This window comes from Sciurus vulgaris, assembly GCF_902686455.1.
Source record: "Sciurus vulgaris genome assembly, chromosome: 11".
NCBI lineage: Eukaryota > Metazoa > Chordata > Mammalia > Rodentia > Sciuridae > Sciurus > Sciurus vulgaris.
In genome coordinates, this window is record NC_136472.1 from 108,797,128 (window position 1) to 108,821,519 (window position 24,392).

Genomic DNA, 24,392 nt, shown 5'->3' on the forward strand with positions numbered 1-24,392 from the left:
CCTTAAGCAAAACTAGTAGTTAAAAATGCTCCTGGGAGTTCTGTCCTTCCCAAAACAGAGCAGGAGGAGGGGAGAGTTGGGTGCCCAAGGCTGTTAACATCCTCTTGCATCCTGAAGTCTAAAAGAGCTTCAAGTCCAGGATTCCATGAGAGCCAGAGGAGAGGGTCAGGGCTCCATATTCATACCAATTGGGCGCAGCTCCATCAGTAGAAATGGCAAGGACAGCACCACAGGGAAAGATAGTGCCTGGCTTATCCTATTGGAAAGTGTTTGAGGAGAGACCAGTGGGGTTCCATGGCCACGTAGACATAACTGTGCTTGGGAATCATTGCAGCTTGGAAGACCCCAAGTCTAGGCTGAGGTCTGCAGACCCCTGCTTCCTCGATTCCCCTCCTCCTTGAGGCAACAGCAATGATAGTTTCGGGTCAGCCCAGCCAACGCGACCCCTTTGCTGGCTGTGAGCGCCCCTCTTCTCCTTTCCCAAGCCACCTTCACCAGACAAGACACCGACACGCAGCATGCCACTTCAACATGACAATCTTCTGGAGGTTCCCAGGGACTTCAGAGTTGGATTTTAGTGAGACCCTTGACATTCCTGAGAAGTGTCTCTAGTGAAATTTCAAGCCCTGTTTGGGAAAATTTGGGGTGAGGGATGCTAGAAATTGGGCCCTCTCATTTCTTACTAGACATTCCCACTTGTATCCTTAAACTGAGATTGTCCCAAACTGAACATTTCTTCCCCCTACACAAGCCTGCTCTGCTTTATTCCCCATTCTAGTTGAAGTCATTCGAACTTGGAACCTAGGGGTCATTCTGGACCCTCACTGACCAACAGCACAGGGTGGGGCAAGGAACACTTCCATATCTGCACTGCTCAATAGGACACCATTAGCCACATGTGGTGCTGAGCACTTGAAATGTGGCTACTGAGATTGAGAAAAAAATTTAATATCAATAAATTTAAGTAGCCTCGTGTTCAGAGACGGCAGCACAGTCCATGCCCTCCCCTTGCCTCTCCCCTCCTAAAGACAGCTTCCAAGCAGAGTGGGGGTGATCAGAAAAGGCTTTGGGGGAGATGTGAGTGTTGATAAGGATGGAGCAGAGTAGGGGTGAAGCCTAGGCTGGGAGAGAGGCCCAGAGGCTGGAGAATGTGGAAAAGCCACAGCCGCTTTGTGGGGAAGGACAGGCCTATGAGGAGAGTCCTGGGGGCAGTTCCTCAACGGGGAGACCTTGAGGCCCATCCTGACTCGGGCACTTGGACTCAGTGTGAGGGGCAGAGGGGAGCTTCTGTCACCCTCCAAGCAGAGAGAAGATGCAGTCAGGATATACCATGCCTTCCCAAGTCCCTTCAGCCGTGTGTGCGGTGAGGAAGTGGAGTTTTGCCATGGGAGATGGGCAGAGGACTTAGAACCAGCCAGCTAGACCTGGGCTGGGGTCTTGATTCTACCCCTTCCTACCTGGGAATTTTTCCTAGACTTTCTGGGTTTCAGTCTCCATATTTGCAACCTCATAGTCCTCCTGTCACTCTTCCATCTTTCTGCTCTTGTCCTTCCTCCTTGACATTCCTCTCCTTTCCCATTCTAAACCCTTTTTGAACCAATCCAGCCCTCCCAAGGACCTCCCTAGGCCTGGGAAATGGTACCACCTAGCCTGCCTGTCCCCAGTCATGAAAATAGCCCAGGTCATTCTCCCTGGGTAGCTGCTTCTGCTGGGAGCAGAAATCTGTTTGTGGAACCCTCCCAGGTATGAGGCTGGAAATCCGAAAGAATAGGGCAGTTTAGCCAGATAAGTTGCAGGGAGAAGTCCACAGGGGCAACTGAGTTTCCCTGAGGAGGGGGCAGGCTTGCAGGAAACTCCTGAGTGCTGGAAAGGTCTATGGATGCACCCAACAAGCACTCAGCAAATGAAAAGACCATGGCTCCCTCCAGTGCTCCAGCTGGGGAATGAGGAGGGGAGAGGATGAAGAGGGAGGAAGCAGGTCTTCACGCTGTGGCAGGGAGGAGGGCAGCCAGCAGGGCAGGGGATGGCAGCTCTGGTCATTTCTGTTCAGGAGCCTTCCTTCTCTGTCCACCCCTGTGGAACACACCTCTCCAACGTGTTCGAGTCCTTCAGTCAGAGCCTCAGTCAGAGCCCCAGCCTTCTGAGACCCATATTCCTCTGCTCCTATGGTTTGTCCTGCCACTGTGCTCACCAGTCCCTGGTCCCTCATGCTAATGCTCTGGGTTCCCTTCTCCCGCCAGTGCCTGTTGGGATCTTAGCTCTCAAGATGCAAATTGCCTGTCCCCGTCCATGAAACCATCTCTGCTTGCCCTGCGGGAGATAGCCACCTTCTTCAAGGGTTCTGTACCAACACCCTCTGAGTGCAGTGCTGAGGGCTGCTCTCTGGTTGGCTTTCCTTGCTCAGTGCCAAATGCCATGCCACTGTGTTCTGCTGGTTTCTGCATCCTGTCCTGTCCTCTCTTTGTGTTCCACCTGTGCTTGCTGAATCAGATTATACGCAGCAGAGGCTTTGCTGCAATATAATGAAAGGTACAGAGAGTAGGAGCAAGACTGGCCTGAGGCAGAGAAGGGAAGCTGTGGAAGGCTGGGCTCAGTGGGCCCAGGCAGGCAGATCTGGGTGCAAATCCTGGCTGAATCATACACTAGTCACATGACCTCAGGTTGCCGAAACTTCCTTAGCCTTGGTCACATCATCTAACAGTGATGATGCTTAGCTCCCTGGGTTGTTGTAAGTTAAATTTGATACCAGGCTGGTCAAAGGGCAAGGCAGTTATTAAGTTCCCAACACTTATTTTCCTGCAGTTTCTGCAAAATCAGAGGAATATTGGAATAGGGCACAGAACTATCCAGCTTTGGGGAAGTTTTGAAGGAGGATGCTCTAGGAGCAGCCACCTAGTTTCCTTTGCCAAATGCATCTGGGAAGGCAGGGGAGACCTCTCCTTTGGTGCCTTGGAGTAGGTTGTGACCCTGGGACATACCTAAAATAGTATCATATCAGCTACAGGGTAAGGACAAGCCACATGCCTGCTGAAATCCTGTGGTGAGAGTGATCCACAGATTGCATTACTGGGAGCCCCAAACACTCAATGGGGGTTCAGTGTGAGCAAAGCAAAGGTGCACGTTTGCATCCACCAGGAGAAGGTAGGACAACAGGGATGAACTACTTCATTGGACCCTACTCTGCCTTCCTATGGGTAAAGAGCTCTGTACGCACACAAAATGGGACAGGGAGCTCAATGCAGCAACTTCAGGACGACAGTGAGAAGGAGGGAAAGGAGGTGGGTGGAACCTGAGGTATGGTAGGGTCAGGTCTTGCTGTCAGCTTTTCTGGCTCTAGACACCAGAGCAGCACCTGCTCCTGGGGGATACTAGATGACAGAACTTGTCTCCCCCAAGGCAATTTTATTCTTCTCTTGCCCACCTTGTCATTTCTCCTGCCCTGGATGCAGTTCAGACCCTGACTTCCAAATGTCTCTTCCTGCAACCCTGTGCGCTCCTGGGGGCCACAGGTTAGAGTGTTTGGACGTGGACCTGGTCAGGAAAATCCAGAAGAAATTAATGTCCTGGGTTTCTTTCCCCATGGTCCATTGCATTATGCCCAGCCCCAGAATGGTACCGCCTCTTCCCTCACCTGTCACCCTCCACTTCACCTTCAGCACCTGACTCCCACTGCCCCAGATTCTGCGGAGGCTGGCTACCACTCTCTGGCCTCAACACAGCACAATGTCTCAGGAAAGAAGCCAAGTGTGTGCATAAGGGAGAAAGTTCCAAACCAATGCAGTGGTCATGAGGCATTTCCATGACTTTGGGGCTGCCTGTGGATTCAACTGGGAGTGAACGTTCTCTCTAGATGGGCCAAAGTTCTGCGCAGTGGCTCTTGCCTTGCTCCCTCATCTGGGGGAACCCTGGGAAGAACTGGGATGGGAGAGGGAATGGAAGCTGTTCTTATCAGCTACCGTCTTCCCTCTTCTTCCTTCATCCCACAGAGCCAAGGTGGATCTCCCTGCTCCAAAGAGGCTCCATTCTCCCCTCACCAGCTTCCTGCTTCACCCCCAGAACCTGAGTGTAAAGCTGGGTACGTGGTTGGCAGGAGAGGACCCTCAGGAACATAGATGCCCATACGCTAGCCCTCTTGCTGCTAATAACTATGCCCCCAGCTCTGTCCTCACTTGCATGCTGAGGCAGCCAACTGCTATTTGCATGGACCTCTAGGGCGGCGTCACCCTAAATCTCAGGTCCCAAACAGTTTTTCTCTCTGCTTCTCAAAAAATCTTCTGGTCATCCAAAATTCTTCCAACTGCATTCAGGGATGGGCAGGAAGCTGGAGGAAAATGGATGATATAGGGAGATTCAGGAGATCTGGGTGTCAAGGCCAGCCCTGCCACCTGGACAAACCAGCCTCCTGGTATGAAAGACTCTTCTGTGAATGGAGAGCATGGGCAGAAGGGGAGCAGGAGATCAGGGAGGGAGAAGCCCACAGCAGTTCCTGCACAGGCAGAAACTTAACTTATAGACACAGGCTGTGTCCTGGAACCTAGGAGCACGGTGAGCCAGTGGGCAGAGGGAAGGCTGAGCAGCAACAGGTAACGGAAGTCATGTAGTCTTTGGGAACAGGGATAGTTTAGGAAAGGATGCCGGACAGGTAGGGATATGGGAATGCCCCCCAGGCAGGCCAGTCCTCAATGTCCCTAGTTTGAGAACCTGGCTGCTTCTGTCCTAGACCACCTGGGAAGCAAGAGCTGCAGTTGCTTCTTCCAGGGGTCCCCTTGCACCAGTCACCCAAGATATTCTTCCTGCATCCAGTCTCCTTGGCTTTGCCAGTTCCCCACATGCTTGATCAAGACCAAGGTGCTCTGGGGCTGCTGCATCACACCCTATCTAGTGGAGCTGTGCAGCACACACCTGTGCTGTGCTGTCCTTCCCAAGGTCCTGGTAGTGGTCTCCACACCTTGTCTGAGCTCAGCCACAGGGGCAGTGGAGTGTTCACATGATAGCGTGAGCACTGGGTTATTGCCTGTCCCATCAGACTGAACCCCTAAAGACAGACCCCCTTCTTCTTTGTTCTATTCCCAGTGACTTGCCAAGGACCCGGAGCACAATAATTATTCATTAAATGCTCATTAAGGCATCAGTGAGTGGGTGGATGGATAAAATGATGCAATTTCTCAGGTGCTGGACCACTCGCTTTCTGAGTTCCCTGGACCTCTCCCTAGCAACTGGCCACCTAGGACTCCTCCAAACCCACCTGGGGAAGAATAAGGAACTGAAGCCTGAAGACTGGCAGTCATGGCTGGATCCTCTGTAACTGTGTTTCCCATTCAGGAAACAAAGTACCCAGCTGGGTCTGGCCCTTTGGTGGTGACTTTTGCTGTGCCCTAGGGAAGGGTGGGTGCTGCAGACTCTGCTTGCTGTAAAGGCAAGTGAACACTCCTTGGATTAAGAGGCATTCCACAGAGACACAGAAGCACAGGGAGAGGCAGTGAGGAGGGAAACTTTGGAGGGCTTCCTTCCCACCCCACTCCACCAACCTCATTGAGAAAGGGGCCAGGGTCAGGGTCTCTTTGGAGAAAGCCAGACTTTGGACCACCCCTTTCCACTCTTGGTGTTCCCATATCCCATTCCACCCATTCCCTTGCCCCTAGAGTGCTGAGGGGGGAAAGGGTGGAGCCCAGCCCTCCCCCTGCCCACTCTAGCTGTCAATCTGCTGTCTGGATGAAAGACTTGAAGCCTCGTGACAACTGTGGGCAACTTTCTCCTGCCCCGCCTCCCGCCCCTGCCCTGCCCTCTTCCCCTCTTCTCTCTGACAGGGCTCTCCTCAGATTGCTCTGGGGCTCCTTCCCCTCCCTCTCTCAGTCCTTCCTTCCCCTCTCTCTGTCTCTCTGCTTCCCTTTGTCATCTCTTCCAATTCTCTTAGCAAAGAAACTTGAATGCCCTCATAAGACTGATAACAATGAGACAAACTTTTAAGCTCCTATCCAGGTCAAGATCATCCGTAGACAGAGAACATGGGGTGCATGCGTGTGCGTGTGCGTGTGTGTGTGTGTGTGTGTGTGTTCCCGTGTGTGTGTGTTGGCTGGCAGTGGGGTGGGCATTGAGAGCTGAGAGGTTCCGAAGGGTTCTGGACCCCCTGGGGGGTCCCCAGGAGGCATGATGAGGTTATTGGCCACCCTGAGCTATACCAGGGGCCTGTCTGCCCACCTTCTGGAATGAGGGAGCTCCACGGGAGGGGAGCCTCTCCCGAGGTTTAGTGCTACATTCGGGTTCAGGGAGAAGATCAAAGTCCATAATTAAGTGTTCAGGGCAAGTTAAGTGCTCCAAACTTTGGTGCTAAAAATATTGTATTTAGCATGCAAATTATGCCCTGACAGCTCCCCACCTGAGCCCGTGGGTGCCGCACCTTGTTTGTCATCATGGCTGTTATTCTCAAGGTGGTAGGAACATTTCTCTTTCACTGGGTTGATTTATATTTCACTTCTAAAGAGCCAAATCCCTACTGTCAGGGCAGTGCCAAGTTGTAGCCCCAGAAGGTACAGAGCTGAGAGCCAGCCCAGAAGCCACGGGCAGGGAGGGCTGTCCAGGCCACAGCACTCGGCCTCACCTGTCTTCTGCAACCTGCTCCGTAGACCGAGAGCCTGATGTGAGCCAGACAGGACAAGGGGCAGAGACACAGCAAAGCCATATTTCGAAGGTCACCTTTTACATGGAGCCTTCTCTGCCCTAGGGGGTGAGCAGAGCAAAGGCTTGGCCCTTTAGAGACACCAGGATCTGGAGAAGTGGGGACACCTGGCTTTCCTCTGGGAGGACCCTGCCAGACACAAGGATTTGGGTTACGCCTGAATCCTAAAGATGGTGTTGGTGCTGCCCCGGGGCCACCCATGGGCCCCTGAAAGTGACTCTTGTCAAAGTTTTATTAGTTTGGTACATGTATAGTGATGTTACAGAGTCTGGGACCCAGGGGCTCCCACAAGCTGCAGCTCTCCTCCTCCCTCAGGCCAGGGCCAGGCCAGGTCAAATGGTATTCAGCAGCCTCTTAGCCATAGGCTCCTCTAAGGCAGAGGCACAGGAAGGGAAAAGGAGTGAGAAGAGGCCAGAAGGAGTAGAACAGGGAAGAGGCTTTGTGTCAGAGCAAGGCAGGAGGCAGCCCCTCAGAGAAACTCAGATGACCCCAAACTCGGGCCCAGACACATGTCCAAGTCCTAACTCCCCAGGCTGGCCAGCATTTGCTATGGAAAGTATACGTCTGAGGGCTGTCAGGAGGTGGCGGAGGGGGCTGGGGTGGATGTTTCTGTCCCCACAGGCCCTCTCAGGGCCCTGGGATATTAGAGCTCCTCCCCCGGAGGCTGTGGAAAGCTCCTGGAGAGCTATAACTGGAGGGGCGTTTCAGGCCCACCACTGTGGGAAGTGGAGGCTCACATCGGGGGCTGGGAGGGAGCTAAGAGTTTTGTCTTGGGCTTCTTGGGGTCTGTTGTTCCATCTGGTATTTACACATCTCCCAGGTCTGAAGGCACCTGGGGCTTCCGAAGAACCTTTGCTTTCCCCTTGTGGAGTATGAACTGTTACTCCTTCCTACTGCCTGTCCTAGCACAGGCCAGTGACAACAAGGTCAAGCCCCCACAATCAGGGTGCCTTCAGTCTCTCAGCCTTGACTTTGGCCCCACTAACCCCAGAGATCCCGGTGCCCCAGAGAAAAGGTCAAGGAAGGTGGCTGTATCTTTGGTGCCAAGGAGAGGGGCCTAGAGGTGGGCAGGGCCTCTGTGAGCTGCCCCTGAGCTGTGGGTCAAGCCCCAGGGCTGATACCACACCCGGCTTCCTTGCCCTCCCCTGGCCCAGTGAGGGCGCGTGGGCAGAGGGGGGTCATGGAGCCAAGCTAACACAGCAGGGCCTGCCCAGTGAAGAGAGGCCCAGCCCACCGGGCCTTTCTGCCCATGGCTCACAGGGAGGAGACCCGGCCAGCCTGGGTGGGGGCAGGAAGCAGGCTGCTGTGCAGGCAGGAGGCAGAGTCAGCAGTGTAGGATCTTCATGAAGGCCTTGCGGAACTCGATGTTGAAGGTGGTGTAGATGATGGGGTTCACGGCGCTGTTGACGTAGCCCAGCCACGTGAAGGCGCTGTACAGGACGGGCGGGATGTTGCAGTCACAGTGTATGTTCAGGATGTGTGTGATGAAGAAGGGCAGCCAGCAGATGATGAACACGCCTGGGGAGAGCGTGGGGTCAGGCAGCAGCCAGCGGTACACCCCGCTCTGCAGCAGGGGCCACCAAGGCTGCGGCCTCAGCTCCAGGAGCACTGCACGAGGAGCCCTGGTCATGGATTCAGACCTGCCTGACACTTGTCTGCAGGGAAAGTTTCCTTCACTCACCTCAGCTCATTGCCCTCATCTGCCAAAAGGATGTGACGATACCCATCTCCCAGGGAAGGGTAAGCAGCCTGTGAATGAGTCTGAAATGGCGGCTTCCTGACCCAACTCAGCAGTGGCAATGGAGACACCCACTTGGCTTCCCAGTGGCCTTTGAGAACAACGTCTCCCCCAGGCTGGTGGTGGCAGAAATATGTTCAAGGCAATGTGGGACACACGGTTTGGGAAAAGGGAATTTTAAATGACCGTCTTGCTTGTTCTCATGGCATTACCAGGAGGTTGACAGGAAACTGACGCTGTGCGGGCTGTGAGGTGTACCCAAGGCCACTCTACTGCTGAGTGTTACCACTAAGGTCTGAATTCCAGTCTATTTAGGCTCCCATATGACCAGGCTCTTGCCCCAGCCCTCCCCCACCTCCCCCACCTTGGGGACACATCCTTGCTGGTCCCGCCTGAAGACTGTGTCTCCAGGTGACCTCCTGCCTGCTCTGCTGTCTGACACGGGTGCTCTCTCCAGCACCACCTGCTCCAGTGGGACAACGGGTATCTAGGAAGAGCAGGGCCCTAAAGCATAGTCCTTGGACTGCAACAGGGGGCCCAGGTCCAACTCCACCCTGCCTTGTCCCAGCCATGGGATCGTGGGCTGGCTTCACAAGTTGTCATTCATAAAAGGAGGATAGTAGGTCCTGTCCACTCACATCCCAGGACTGTTGGGCTATCAAAGGTGCCCAACACCTTTCAGGTGTTACATGGGTGGCAGGGTCATATCCGTTCCCCCTTTCCCCAACTACCCCTCGCAGTCTGGCTTTTATTATATGGTTTTCTAGGAAAACTTTTTTGTGTAGTGGACAGGACCACTCCCTTATTTAGACCAGTGGCCACCTCTTAAGGTCCTCTTTTATCTTTTCATAGCTCTGGTCCCACAGGGTCTTGGTTGAACACAAATGTAAATTTCCCAATTCCTTAATAATAGCAGTAATAACAAAAACATAGCAATAATGCTTACATGTGTAAGTATACTGCTTTGCAGCTTATAAAATGCTTTCACCATCCCTCTGCCTTCTTACCACAACAAACCTGAGAGGTAATCTCTCTACTTTATGGGAGACCAGAAAGAAAAAGTCCTGTAGAGACATGAGGTTATAGAGCTCTGTGGTTGGCTGTTGGAGTTCATAGACTCTGGAGTCAGATTGCATAGTTCAAACCCTGGGTCTTCCTTGGTCAAGTTCTGTAACCATGCTAAGCCTCAGTCTGCCCATCTGCAAAAGGAGCAGAGCTAGAGAATCTACCTTAGCTGTCTGTAAGTTAATGAGTGTGGCCTGTTTCTCAAAAAGTCCCAACCCATGACCCTCCAGCCATGGTTAGGAAGGACATGGCAAGGTCAAGGACCTGCAGCAGTGGGTGCTTTCCCCAGCCAGGGCTAGAGCAAGGCAAGGCTATGACTGGCAGTCAGAGACCACTCACCGAGAACAATGGCGAGCATCTGCGTGGCTTTCTTCTCCTTCTGCTGGGAGAGCTTCCTACGGCTCATGGTCTTGAGCGAGGTCCGGGTTTTGCCATTGGGCATGGACTGTATCTCAAAGATCTTGGCAATCTTGGGGTGGTCTTTGGCATGCCCATTCTTCTCTGGTTTGGCGGGGCTGTCAGGATTGCTATGGAGGCCGTGATGGGATGGGTCGGGGAGAGTCAGCTGGTGGTGGCTGGGCGGGATGGGGCTGTACCGGGTCCTCTCTGGGGGGCTGGTGCTGGAGAGCATCTCCATCTCCAGCTCCTGGGCTCGCCGGGCAGCGTCCTGCACCAGAGGCAGAGAACTCTGGGTGAAGCCAGGCAGGTTCTTGGGCACTGGGCACCCTATCTCCCCTGGACGACCTGCCCCACCAGTCTCTTTTCCCCCTCTGAAGAGTCCTGTGGACACCAGGGTCACCCTGCCAGAAAGGCAAGGAGGATGATCACTGGGAGGCAGGGATTGTCTAGGTAGGGAACTCAGGACCACAACACTCTCTGCTTGCAGGGCCATCCTGACCCCTTCCAGCATAGTCCCTATGTACCTCAATACCACCACTCTGGGGGTTTAGTACCCAGGTACTCCTCTTTTCTTACCCAAGCAACACCTGCTGAATGCCAGCTAGGTGCCAGGTGCCATGAAGACTGCTAGGAATAATCCCTGAATGATGTTCAGTCCTGTCTCCAAGAACTCAGGTGCTAACTGCCTAGAGGGCACCCACCCCTGTTCTTCCCATCAGACTGAAACACTGGCCCAGTGCTCCTGTCTCGAGGGCACTTGTACCAGCACACACATGTGAGAAGACTAGACTAATTCAGGAACTTAAGGGCTGACCCCTGAGGGCCCATATCCTCCCTGCCAGGCTGACCTGGAAGGTCTGGCATGGATCCACTCATGGCCTTCCAGTTCTTCTTTAGACTTTCCTGTCTGAGACCTTGGAGATCTCATCTCTAGCTTCTGAAATGTAGCCTGGCTATGTGCCCCGCTGCTATAACTAGGCTGCTGCCTTGACCCGCATCCTGACTTCTGGTTTGGGCACCTGCCTCATTAAAGTCTCTTATAGTGCAGATGAATGCTGGGGACTCTGCTTCCCAAGGACATCTGACCTGGACTTGATGTGTGGCCCTCTATGGGTTCTCTGCCCACCTGCAGAATGAAACACCTGCAGCTTGGGCCCTGGTGCTACTTCCTCTGGGTAGAGCCTGGGTCTGCTGTGGTTCTGCATCTCTGGGCTCTACATCCAGGATGCACTTCACCAACCCCAGGGCTACGCTGCTTCAGCCTCCCCAGATCCAACCCCAGAACAAGCCTGTCTGTAGCAGCAGCATATGCTGGTGGAAAGAATACAGGCATGGATTTAGAAGTCACACAGGTTCAAATATACACTCTGTCACTAACTATGTAGGCTTGGGTGAGTTACTTAAACTCTCTGAGCCTCTATTTCCTCTTCTGTGAAATGTAGATCAATAAGATCAATAAGACTTACCTCCCAGGGTTGTGGTGAGGATTTGATGAGATACTAGGAATATGGTAAGTATTTAAGAAATGGCAAGAAACATTATCACCACTTTTAACATGTTGTTATGGCCAAGTCCCTTCTCCCAACAATTTTCTACATATCTGTGCCTTGCAGAATTGAGGTGCCTTGCTCTACACCTGCTTGGAAGGGTGCATGGTGAGTCTGCCCACAGCTGAGCAGAATGGGGCATGCTGGGATGTACTTCTCCCTGTGACCAGCAGGCGAGGTCTCAGAATCACAGCCAATGGGCAGGAAGACATGGCTGTGGTCCTTGACCTGAACACTTACCATTCTCCGCCTGTTCACTGGGAAACTCCCATTAGACTTCATGATAACCGTGCAGAGTTTCATGTCCTCAGGGTGAGTACAGTTGCCCTGTGAAGCGAGCCAGCACATGGGTCATACAAGATGGTGAGGGGACAGAAACTCAAGGCAGGGCAGTCCTTGCAGAACTCAGACTTGGAAGAGTAGCTTAGAGACCGGGGAACTGCTGGGGCAAGGGCGACTATCAGTACTGCGATGAGAAGAAGTGAGCAGGAAGGGGGACAAGAGGATCCTGATTTTTGTGGAACTCCTACTTGGGGTCTGGCACCATGCTAAGCACACACATCCCTTCTCACATCAAATCTTCAAGACCACTCTGTGAAGTCCACACTGTGATTTCTAGTTAACAGAAGAGGAAACCGAGGCTCCCAGAAGTTAAGCAACTTGCCCAAGATCACTCAGCACCATGTGGTGGCACCAGGATTTGAACATGGTATGTCTAATCCCAAAGCTCCTGTTCTTTCCAGGCCCCCACACTGTCTTTCTCGGAAGGTTGAGTGAGGCGAGAATTCATAAGACAGAGTGGGGAGACGAGACAGGAGCACAGAGAGAGGTAGAGAAAGCAGGAGGTGTGCGCAGAGGGAGGACAGGTAAAGAAAGTAGGATGGAGAAGACAGAGGGAAGGAAAGGGAGACAGAGGCCAGGGAAGGAAAGGAGAAGTTAAGCAGAGGGAGGGAGGAGCCAGGAAGGTAGCAAGCAAGATCTGCCGAGCTCATTTACAAAGCTCTCCAAGCACAGTGCTCCTGCTGGTGCCCACCACGGCCTCCACCTCCCACTCCTGGACATTCAAGTTGCTTCACTGAGGTCTGTGCCCTGGCCCAGCCCCAGGAGCTCCTTCAGCCTGGACCTCAACCTTGCTGTGGTGTCCCAGGTTCCCACGTAAGTGTGGGACAAGCCCCCTTGGTAGGAGTTAAAAGGACACTTTGAGGGGAGGAGGGGTCTCTGGACCTTGAGAGGAGCCTTCAGGTTGGCCCTGAAAGCTCGGCTGCTGCGCTTGGTGTTGACCCGCTTGCGGCGCTTGCGGAGGACGATGTAGATCTTGATGTAGACCAGCAGGGTGACGATGAAGGGCACGTAGAAGGAGACGATGGAGGAGTAGACCACGAAGGCGGGGTTGGCGATGATGCACTCGTTCTGGTCTGGGGGAGAGCCCGGGGGGCGGGGGCGGGTGTCAGCGAGCCCACGGGGCCACAGCACCACCAGGGCACAGATCTGTCCTCCCGGGAATGGGGAGCATTCTTACTGAGAATATGACTGGTTGTTTAAGGTTGCCTAGGAATGCTAGATGTAAATAAATGTGCAGTATAAATCAGAAATAAGACCACAACTGGGAGCAAAGAACTAAGCTGGGATTGAGTGCTTCCAAGTTTTCTTATTACCATTTACTGCCACTTGATTATTAGTCTTGTCATCTCTGAGTACACCAGTAAAGCCAAGATATTTAGAAGAAATGACACATGAAAATTATTTTCAAAAGAGTAAACCATTATTATAACCTTTCCTGTACAGTGGGGGGAGGTCTGACACTTTCTAACTTTAGGAACAAGATCATGGGCTCCTGTGTGCTGAACTCACTTGTGTTCCAGTGAGTTTCATGTGAAAAGGTAGCAAGACCTTGCTTGCTACCAGGTCTACCAGATGTCCGTCCTCTACCTCAAGACCATCCCAAATTAATACAAGCACACTTAACTCTGTTGCCATGCCTTGGAATTCCTGTGACACTTAGATGTCAGACCACACATTTTCAGGGCTTCACTGTGGCCTGTCTTGCTGTGGTCTCCATAGGGGCACTTGCATGGCTCCCAGACAAGAAACAGCTCCATACTGGCAGGTGCTCTATGCTGCTTCTGTCTAGATGCTCCTGACTCTGCCTCCCACAGAAAGGGGCTCAAGCTTGGCTCACCTCCTGTTTCCTTCTTGCTTATTCCAAGTGGCTCAGGCCTAACTCAGCCTCAGCTGATCCACCAGGCTGCAGCCTAATTGTAAAATTACCACTGTCAGGAGTGGATGGAGGCCAAGTAGCCTCCTGCCCTGTGCATGAGCGTGCACACTCACACATTCACGTGAAGTCCATGAGGCTGACCTGCTTCAATTTAATAAACAAAGTTGAAGATGGCCAGACATCCTCCTGAACCGTTTTCCCAACTCCTCCTCCAACTCTGTGTACCTCAGGCCATTGTTTCCTCTCCAGCTTAGCCTGGAGCAACTCTGAGTTTGGCTGAGCCTAGGAGATCCAGCCTGACCTCTGTCCCCGGTGGCAAATGAGCTTCCATTGGCCCTCTACCCTTATCTGTGCCAGGGATTCAACCCCCTTAGGGTCCTGCACAGGAGCAGGGATCCAGAGCAGAGTCACAGGCAGACAAAGCAAGACTCACCTGTGTTGTTGAGTCCAAAGAGCAGCGGGCAGGAGATGGTGAAGGACAGGACCCAGACAATGGCAATCATGACAGTCACTCGGCGTTTGGAGCTGTAGCGTGTGTTGTACAGCATAGGCATGGCCACAGCTGTGTATCTGCAAGGGCAGAATGGGGGCTGAGTCTGAGATGCAGGCCAAGGGACCCCTCATTCTGCAGAACCCACTGATTCCTGGGGCTGGACAGTTGACTAACTTCATGAAGCCTTCCTAATACTCTCACTCAACCTTCCTTTCTGTGTCCACACTCAGTGAGAAGAGCTGGCAACACCCAATCAAGTACTTCATGAGAAGCCAGTTACTATGTACTCCTGGGTTACAGCCGTTGCTCTAATGGCCCCACCTGGATTTGAGGCTTTTTGAGGGGCCATGGCCTGGGTCATTGCACATTTGAAACTACACTTACTGCACCTGAGCTGGGCCCAGAGAAGTGGAAGCATTTGTTGATGAGGCAAGTTTAGGCCCCATTTAGCAGGAAATAATAGCAATTGCACTATTTATAATCCTCCTGCACATTCCTCTACCTAGTATTTCTCATTCATTAACTTATTTCATCCTTTTAGAATCCTGTGAGGGGAGTAGGGACAGAGCTTCTTGGCATGAATGTGACACATAACTGTGCAAATTAGCAAAAGGTTCCAAGTTCACAGCTCGAACTTGTAAGTGAGCACAGCTTGGGCCCCCTGGACCACAACACTGTGCTGGAATAAATGCAAAACCAAACATTGTAGCTTCAGGGGGCAGGTGTCATTATCACCAGGATCTAGGAGAAACCAGAAGTTCCAAGAGCGTCTGTTACCTGCCCAAGGTCACATAAGTAGGAGGTGATAGAACTGGGGCTTCAGTGGGAATCAGCTTACTTTTAAACCAGTCACTGTCTGGTATTCTTGGTGACCTCACTGTCCACAGATGGCTTCTCTTGGGGGAATCTGTACTAGCCTAGCCACACATACATGCACAGGTGTGTATGCATGCATACCTGCACACACAAACACATGGACTCACATGCACACAGCCAGCCAGGTAGCATCACAGACAGAGCCTGAGCCCGAGGAGAGGTGGAGCACTCAGGAAGGTGAATGGCAGAGTCGCCTCTCCTATCCTGGCTGGGCTCACCTGTCGATGCTGATGGCACACAGGTTCAGGATGCTTGCTGTGCACATCATGACATCCAGAGTGACAAAGATGTCACAGTGAATCCTGCTGAATTTCCATTCGCCCACCACCTGGGGACAAAGAAACATAATGGGTGGACAGGAAGAGTGGGTAGATTAGCTTAGGTCTTGTGACTTGATCATCCTGGAGCAGGGTAGGCCATGAGTTCAGAGGATAGTTGTGGGAGGTTTGAGGGTCTCCAGCTGGGATCTGGGGAGTAGTGGGTAGCAATGGGAAGTAGCACCCACAGGGCCTTGGGGCCTGTGCCCCTGGCCTATTCTCCCCAGTGCTCAAAACCACTTTGTGCCAAGAACTGTGCTAGAAGAAAGGCAGCTCACTTATGCTGAGGGCCTTAATTTGTAAAACATTTGTGTGGTCACCATGAGTTTTCTTGGAGTCTGTATTTGTCTCTTTGGTGTCCATTCACTATAGGGACAACTATATTAACTATACTTTCTTGTGTTCCGTGTTCCTGATGCCCTGCTATATGCGGGCTTTACAGACCCAGGGAGAGAGTGCCACTCCCCATGCTAGTTAATTCCTAAACATAGTGATCAACTTACTTGGGAACATACTTCCTCAAATATCAGCCAAACACTCCCTTTACCCTGTCACATAGCAAGTCAATATTTTCCTGTTTTAAATCATCCCAGGGCAGATGCCAGGTAACTAGGAGTTACTCCACAGCCCAAAGCTGCTGGTAGTATTCAATCCTTAACTGCTTACTCCATCCTGCCTTGCATCCTCCATAAAAACCCCAACAAAGCCTGTGACCTGGGCCCTCCCCTCACTCCTGCTCAGCCTCCTGATCCAAGCTTGTTGGTCTCTCTGGAGGCCTGGCATGGTCTTCTGTGTCCCTCATTCCTAGCAAAACTGTGAGTAGCATTAAACTTTTATTCAATGGCATCAATCACTCAGTCATAGCTCTGTAAATTAAACCTCAGGAATGATTATGAACACCCATTTTACCAATGAGAAAAGTGATCCTCAGAAAAGTATGGTGACTTGTTTGCAGCCTGCATCTCCGCTTCCAGTCCTGTTTTGGCCTGGGTTCTGAGTGAACCAGGCAAGCCCCTACATGCCTAGCCAGGTGCCTGTGACACAGAGTCAGGGCCCAAAATGTCTGCTAAGAGCGATGGTAAAGAGGGCGAATCTCCATAAAAGAGGGAGAAATGCCTACTCCTTGTTATACTTAGAGAATGAAAGAAGGGAATTCTGGGCTGGAGCTTTAGGAGCACCAGCATGGGTTGGGAAGGGCTGCTGGAGTGACCTGTCCTTGGTCTATTGGGAAATGAGGGATCTAGCTGCTGGCAGGACTATGCTGCATTCTCCCTGCACCACGCACACACTCCCATCTGCACATCTGCACGTCCCATGTCTCCTGTCCACAAACACAAACGTGCACACTCACATAGCAAGCTGGCCCTCACAGCCCTGGGAGTCTAGAGTAGCCCCAATTCCTGAGGATACCTTTGGCTTCTACCCAGAGAAGAAAGAGAAGCTAGAAAGCCCCTCCCAAAACTGGAGCAGGACAGCACCCACAGAGTCCCACTCAGCATCGCAGCAGGCGGATATAACCCTGCTCATGCTCACCCCTGTCCTCTCTTCTGCACTCATGCACAAAACCAAACATCTGCACTTAAGCTCAGTAATGAGCAAGGAAGCTGCTGTCAACTCACAGGAGTTCCCCAAAAGACAGAAGACCTTTCCTGTGGCACGGTCCTCTCAAGGCTCACGTAGGACCCCATCCCAAGGCCTCTCCTGGCCCCTGACATATAGATGTCAACTCGGGGTGGCTTCCCTGTCATAAACACTGTCTATCTTCAAAGTATCACAAGGCAGAATCCCAAGTTCCTCTGGCTATCATCCCACCTGGAAGCCCCGCCAACACACACATATACACACACTAGGATCAGGGAGCTGCTTGCATGCCCCAGGGAACCAGGTCTCCCCATCTTCCCTCCTCCCAGCTGTTCTTTGCTATGAAATTATTGGGCAACTTAGTGTGTACCAGGCTCTAGCCTAGACTCCTGGACCCAGTTGTGAACAATTCAAACAGTCCCTGCCTTAGGGGAGCTCTTCCATGTCCCAGGAAGCAATTGCTCTGGAGAATAGTTAGAAGCAGTGACTTAAAGACCCAAGAAAAAAGTATCAGCAGCCATTTTATAGAACTTCTACTGTGGGCACTGCACTTTATCTCACTATTCTTAAAACTTACAAGAAGGGATTGCTTATTCTCACTTATAGAAAGAGAATCAAAGATCAGAGAGGCCACAGAGCATGGCCAAGTTCATCCAACAAGCTATCACTGAGCAGGGCTGGAGTGTGAGGCAAGTTCTCTGTGCATCACATCCCTCGCTCCCTCCGAAGATGTCTTGGAAGTGGCCATCTAGCTTGTCAGAAGAGGAGAGCATATGTCAAAAATACTTGGTAGACCAAATGCATGATGAGAGAGATAGTCATATTCAAGTGATACGGTGGACAAATTTGGGGTCAGAGAGGAAAACAAACTTGCCAATAACACCTGGAGATTTAGTAGCAGAGGAAGGACTGGCCTGAGTTTTCTAGTGGCACCCAGGCCTCTTTCCTCTGCACTTCTTGGCATCTCTCTTGATATCTGGGTCATGTGAAGGCTACCACGTGAATGATGGACTCTGAGTTGACTCCACTAAATCCTCATTTTAGCTACAATAACACTAAGCACTGAGTCAGGCACTGTTTCAGACACATCATGCTCACATTTGTGGAACAAAGATCTCAAAACTTGAAGACAAGAGCCCTGGCTGTCTCTCTCAAAACATCCACCTGTGTGGCTCTGCCTCTCTCCCTCTCCTGGATAATTCTTCCTGAAGCATTCCTTCTTCCTGCAAGCCAACACCTCTGACTGGGCCATGTGTCCCCTATGTGCCCCCATCTTCTGTGGGGACTGCACTGTACTGGTGCCTTCAGTCTCTTCTTTCATGGCAGGACAACGCCTCAGACCCCAGCCCCAGGATGGGGGTAGGACAAAGTTCTCAGCCAATACTGACTGACTGAATAAATAACTCTGAGATCTTTGCTCATCTTTTCAAGCTCTTCTCTTCTAGAAAATATAAGCCTCACCCCAAAGGGTTGAGAGGCCTCAATGGAGGTATATGCATGTGAGTGGCCCCTGGCTGCTATGTCTCAGAGACTTCTCCCACAGCTGCCCAGGTAGAAAGGGGTGAAGCCAGGTTTGAAGCTGGTCCTTTCACTCCAAAACCAGCACACTTCCCACATATTAAGCAGAATAGTCCTGAGACAGACAGGTTCTGACTTTTAACATTGCTGGAAATGGAACAGGATGGAATATTCTGGACAAGAAGAGAAGAGTGGCTCCTGGAGAAGGTAAAGTATGTGGTTAAGAGGACACCTTGACAGGATGTTGGGTGAGACTCAACTTGGTATATTTTCTAGGGACAATAAATATGAGCCCATGTCCTTTAGGCAGAGTCGCTGGCCAGTTCTTGCTTTGATGGGATGCTATGGAAGAGTTTGGGTAGAACCCTGTGAGAATACCCTTCTGTATCTTCAAACACTCAGCTTCACCTCTAAAATAAGAGTGAGCAACTATGATTAAAACATCTCCTTGAAGGACTTAGATTCTAGGGACCCTGTGTACAGACCTATTTCTACCTGTGTGTCTGGGGAGGAAAGTATGGTCTGGAAGCCAATGCAGCCCATACCCAAGTATCACTAGAAGTACTTTGCAAATAGAGGCTCATTTGATTCTCAAACAATCCCATAAGTAGTACCATTACCATCCCCGTCTTCTAGATAAGGAAACAGGTTGGTTCTCCCATTTTCCCCACCATTCCTTTCTGATGACCTGAGGTCTGGGACCACACCTTGGAAGGAATCAGGAATGGATCAAGCCTAGGAATCAAGCAAGATCTCCTAGGATGAAGCCCCAGGCAGGACGTGGGGTCCCAGACCTCAGACCCTGCTGAGAGATGATCCTGACTCCCTTTGGTGCAGGACCTGGGTGAAGACAGACAGCTTCTCGAAGCCTCCATTTTCTGTTCTGTAAAGTGAGGACAGTAGCATCAAGTATTTGCTGGTTAGCATCTGCAACATGCTTGGCATAGTGGGCCACAGCAGAGGGCCACCTATGCCCCATTTCGAGTCACAGAGCTGGGCTCCGTCCTGGGTGACACAATGCATGGCTACATGTTTCTTCTTGATGACAGTGGGTGCAGAACAGTTCATAGTAGCCTCTACCTGGAGGTCCTGGACATGGGTGCCAGAATAAACGAGAAAGGGGAGGGGATACAGAGAGCTTAGAGCAGAGCCCCACTTCTGACATGGGGAGAGAGGGATGAAAGGTTCAAGCCTGAAAGCAGCAACATGTTCCCTCCTTGAGGATCCTCACCAGTTACTTGCATTTCCAACGTGGCCTAATGAACCAACTTTAGGGCCAGATAGAGTTCTAGCTTACACAGACCAGCTGTGTGATGCTGGAGAAATCACCTAACTTCCCTGATCATCATTATCTGTTCATCATCTGCAAAGTGGTGAGGCCAGCCTCTGAGAGCAACTGTGAGAATTACATAAGAAAATGATGTGCATAAAGATGAGGCCCAGGATTTGGTAAGCACACTACAACTGCTCATTGTGATTTCTAAGGAGACAATATACCTACTTCATAAAGAGAAAAACAGCCCAGGGTAGAGGAAGAGGTAACGTGTTGACGAAACCAGTGGGGAGTGGAATCTAGGGGCTCGCTTGAAGCAGGTGCTGGAGCAACACTGGGACCCAGACCTACCTCCAGGTAGACAACCCAGGGCATGACCAGCGTGGCGACCAGGAGGTCGGCCACCGCGAGGCTGACGATCAGGTAGTTGGTGGTGGTCTGCAGCGCCTTCTCACGGGACACGGCCATGCACACCAGCACGTTCCCGAAGACGATGATGAAGATGAGCAGGGTGAGCAGCATGGCGTAGTAGTTGTAGTGAGGCCTGTCCGCCTTTCCTTCCGACCCGTTGAAGGGCCGGCTCCAGTTCTGCCTCTCCAGGTCGTCATCGTACCAGGACAGATTCAGTGGATCCATGGGGGCAGCGGAGCCACTGGGTGGCAAGGCTCTGGCAAGGAAAAATAGACACAGGGAGTGAGCAGGACAGCATTCAAGGCATGCTGCCTCCCAGAGGGGGCTCGAGGGAAAACCAACCCCCAGCAGGTAAAAGAGAATTGTCCAGCACCAGGAGTTTAACTTTCACATCTGACAATTTTCTTATAGTATCTGGGCCTGCTGCCATTCTTCTGCTAGCAGATGGTGGAAGAAATGGGAAAGTGTACTCTTTTTTTTTTTAAGTATAAGAAAATAAATGAGCTTGAAAAGAGCAGATCATTCTTTCATTTTTTTCAACTCCTTATAAGCACCATCTATGCACCACACACTTTAAGGTAAGTTAACCAGGAGTTCCAGCTTCTAGTGGTAAGAAAAGAAATAGGCATTCACCCATTCTTGATGCTACAAATATTTACTAAGCATTATTCTATATAATGCCAGAAAACACAGGCAGGAGCAAAATAGGCATGCTTCTGCAGCTCACATTCTAGAGGAAACAATGGCCAATTGACCAATTGATTAAAATCTATAGGTGGTAGGAACTGGGAAACAGGGGCATAACCAAGTACAGGTATTCAAAGAAGGCTTTCAGGAGGCAGTGATATTCAACAGACACCTGAAGGGTGCATAGGAATTAGACAGGTAAAGAGTTGGGTACAAGGGAAGGGTCAAGACATAAGCAGCAGCAAATGCAAAGCAGATAGATAAGGTGGAGGACATGAAAGCGATTGGGTATCCAAAGCCTAGAAGGTCTTAGCATGAGGTGACTCTGGGCAGGTTGCATAAGTGAGATCACAGAGGGCCTTAACAGTCAAGATCAGGAATTGAACTTGATCCAAAAGGCAGCAGGAACCACATGATCAGATCTGTCTTGCAGAGGAAGGATTCTGATGGCAAGGCAGAGGATGAATGGAAGCAGCCCAGAGCAGAAGCAGTAGAAGCAGAATTCCAGTGAGGATATTGGATACTGCAGGAATCCTCATAAGAAATGATTACATTTGGTAGGATACATCCAATGACAGCCCTGAGGAACAGGCATCTCACGGGGCCGGGGGAAGACTTCCGGAAGCAGGTGTCATCTGAGATGAAGAAGGAGGAGGAGGAGGAGGAGTTGACAACCTGAGTGGGGAGATGTTCCAGCCAGGGAGAGCCAACAGTAAATAACTGGCTAAAAAGGTAGGCATGACAGTGGTGTTGGGGACAATTAAACTGGAGAGATATCCATAAACCACGTCAGGTCTTTTCACTTGGGGGCCCCTGAAGGGTTTGTTACAGAGAAGCAAGCCGATGGGATTGGCATTCTAGAAATGCTGATGGCCATTGTGGTGTGGAGGAGAGCAGGGAGTGGAGTGAGGGTCTGTGACTCAGGTGGGAGGTGGTGGTCACTGAATTAAGGGAGTAGGGATGAGGATGGAGAGACATACTCAGAATCAGGAGCAAACTTAGAAGTCAATCTCGTGGAACTGGGGCATTGGATAGACGCGGGTGGGAGAGGAAAAGGGGATGAGCGAGGAGAGGAGCTGAGGATACGTCAGGGATTTTGGCCCTGGCTCTGGTATGCTGCTGGTGGTGAGCTCCTGGAGAAAATGGAGCAGAGGGGCTCAGGAGCAGACTTGGGAGGCATCAGGCAGATGCCAATAAACTTGATAGCCTGTGTTTGGGTTGTGACTGAAACATAATGCACATACAATACAGCCAGTTTTCATGCTAACAAAAGTGTTCCTACTTCATACAGTGGAATTAAATTGATCAGCATTCCAAGGCTTTCTGCACAAAGCACCATAACTTCCTGGTTCTTTGCTACCCAAATGGACATGAAACCCACCAGTTTATGCCACTCTGGATGGACATGGTGCCACATCCAAATTGAAGTGGGACACACTCACTACGATGGGTCAGAAGGAACCTTGGAGAAGGCCCTGCCTGCCTCTACCTGCTCATCCTTGTCTGGCACATCCACTCTGTCAGCAAGCAGAGGAATATGGATGGTATCCTATTCAGCACTGCCACTCAGGATAGAACTCCTCGATTCTTCAGAATACCTAAAGCAAAATGCCTGATTCCAAGTGTGATGACACGGAATGCCAGAAAATTTTCCATTGCCCAGGCAGTGAAGCATTGTGTCATATTGATGCTATTCAGCAAAGCCAACCGGCCCTTCTTCCTATTTGGAGCACACAGCAGGAGTCCTGTATGTACATATCGATCAGGCAGCCAGGGCTGCTTCTGACATTCATTTATTCAATCAGCGTCTATTGAACGCCATAGGCATAAAGCACTGTGCCAAGCACTGTCAGGGGCCTGGAAACATGTGAGGCTCACTCACTCCCACTCCCGGTTTCTGACCATCCCACCCTGCACATCCCCCTACCCCTTCCTCTATCCCTCTCCTGGTCTGGCCAGTGGCATCTGTCAGGATTCTCAGCTCCCTGCATCCCCTACACCCACCCATTCTCACACCCAACCAGACTTCTGTTTCTGCAGCACAATACTGAGCCTGCCTAAGATGATAATACCATATATTTGTAAAGGGTATGAGAGTTTGCCAAGTTATTTTGGATATATACCATCTCATTTATCCTCAAAACAACTCTCTGAGGCTTTTAATGATTATTCTCACTTTACAAATGAGGAAGGAATCTAGAAAACTCAATTAAGTCCCTATCCATCCTTCTAAGCAAGCCTAGCTTGGAATCCTCCTGCTCTGGAATCCCCCTGCATTCCCCTGTGGAGACCATCTCCACCCTCCTCTGGGATCCCACAGCACTGGTCTGACCTGGGAGAGTCCCCATTGTGGGTCTGCCTTGTCACTGAGTTGCACCGTGTGTTGTTCATGCCTCCTCTTTCTCAAGGACTAAACAAATCTGGAAGTGCCCAATCTTGCTGATTCCTGACTCTGTGGGTTTGCAGGCAGACAATGTTCAACAGATGTCTGCTGAACTGAATCAAAGATCCCATTAATGCAACTGGGAAGAAAAGCCCTCTTGGACCAGAGATGTTCCTGCTAACAAAGGCCACAAGATACACAAGTGCCACAAAGTAAGGCAGCCCGAGGGCACGATGCGTGTTGGGTCCTGTCATGGGCTGAACTATGTGCCTCACCCTCCCGCTCACAGAACTCGTAGGTCGAAGCCCTAAATCCCAGCACATCAGAACGTGACTGTGTTTGGAGACAGGGCCTTTAAGGAGGAAATTAGGTTCAAACAAGGTCCTTAGGATAGGCCCTAAGCCAGTGTGATTGCATCCTTTAAGAAAGGGAAATTTGGACACAAAAAAAGATGCCAGTATGTGCACACAGAAGGAAGACCAGGTGAAGGGGAAAGGGCTCCAGGAGGCAGCCAAGCCTGTCCCTGGGCCCTTGCTTTCAGGACAAATCTAAGCAACATGCAGAATGAGACGGCAACTAGCCTGGAGAGCCAGCCCTTCCAGGCCACCTGTGAGAGCCAATGACCGTGATGCTACTCACCACATTTTATAGCTCGAACAAAAAATGGACTGTGAGATGCATCATTGTTTCATGTACCACTAGGAAAGAAAAAGAACGCCATCAAACTCCAATAGAGCTCTAAGATGTCACTGGTCATGAAATGCCTTCTCATTGCAGAGGTACTGAAATGGGCAGGGCTGTGCATCCTAGAATGGATGACTAGCATGCCAACCTGAGAAAATCTACCAGCTCCAGCCTCCCCCTGCTCCAGCCCATTCCTTACTCTTCTTTCTACCTCTGGGGTACATGCATGGGCTCCCAGGGGCATCTCAGGAGAAGGCATGAAAAGGAGCAGGATGTAGTTTTGTTCAGTCCAGGGGTAACTGGAGGACCTCAACCACCCACTTAGACCCCTGCCCTTCCCCTTCCCCTTCCCCTCAAGCTTCTCCATTCTGGCCAGGGCTTATACCTATGGATGGGATGGAGGGGAAGTTCTTACCAAGGCAGCTTAGGCCATTCTAGGTATTCTGGCCTTGTCCCGAATCCAAAGAAGCCATGTGAGTTCAACGTCTACTCTTGGGACTTGTGTAGGGGAAATGCCAAGTCACAC

General features: G+C 51.2%; 1 protein-coding gene across 2 annotated transcripts in view; it reads right to left on the reverse strand.

Annotated features, from left to right (window-relative positions):
- Positions 1 to 6,975: 6,975 nt before the first annotated feature.
- DRD2 (dopamine receptor D2) overlaps positions 6,976 to 24,392 on the reverse strand; it is a 59,592-nt gene continuing 42,175 nt past the window's right edge. The window contains exons 2-8 of one of the 2 annotated variants that reach the window (XM_079103868.1): positions 20,053 to 20,368; positions 15,231 to 15,340; positions 14,077 to 14,213; positions 12,650 to 12,840; positions 11,666 to 11,752; positions 9,819 to 10,146; positions 6,976 to 8,194 (exon numbers count right to left, since the gene is read on the reverse strand). In XM_079103868.1, coding sequence (XP_078959994.1) covers positions 8,001 to 8,194; positions 9,819 to 10,146; positions 11,666 to 11,752; positions 12,650 to 12,840; positions 14,077 to 14,213; positions 15,231 to 15,340; positions 20,053 to 20,337 — 1,332 coding nt within the window. In that variant the 5' untranslated portion in view covers positions 20,338 to 20,368 and the 3' untranslated portion in view covers positions 6,976 to 8,000. The remainder of the gene's footprint in view (positions 8,195 to 9,818; positions 10,147 to 11,665; positions 11,753 to 12,649; positions 12,841 to 14,076; positions 14,214 to 15,230; positions 15,341 to 20,052; positions 20,369 to 24,392) is intronic. The other variant, XM_079103869.1, reaches the window with a different exon arrangement.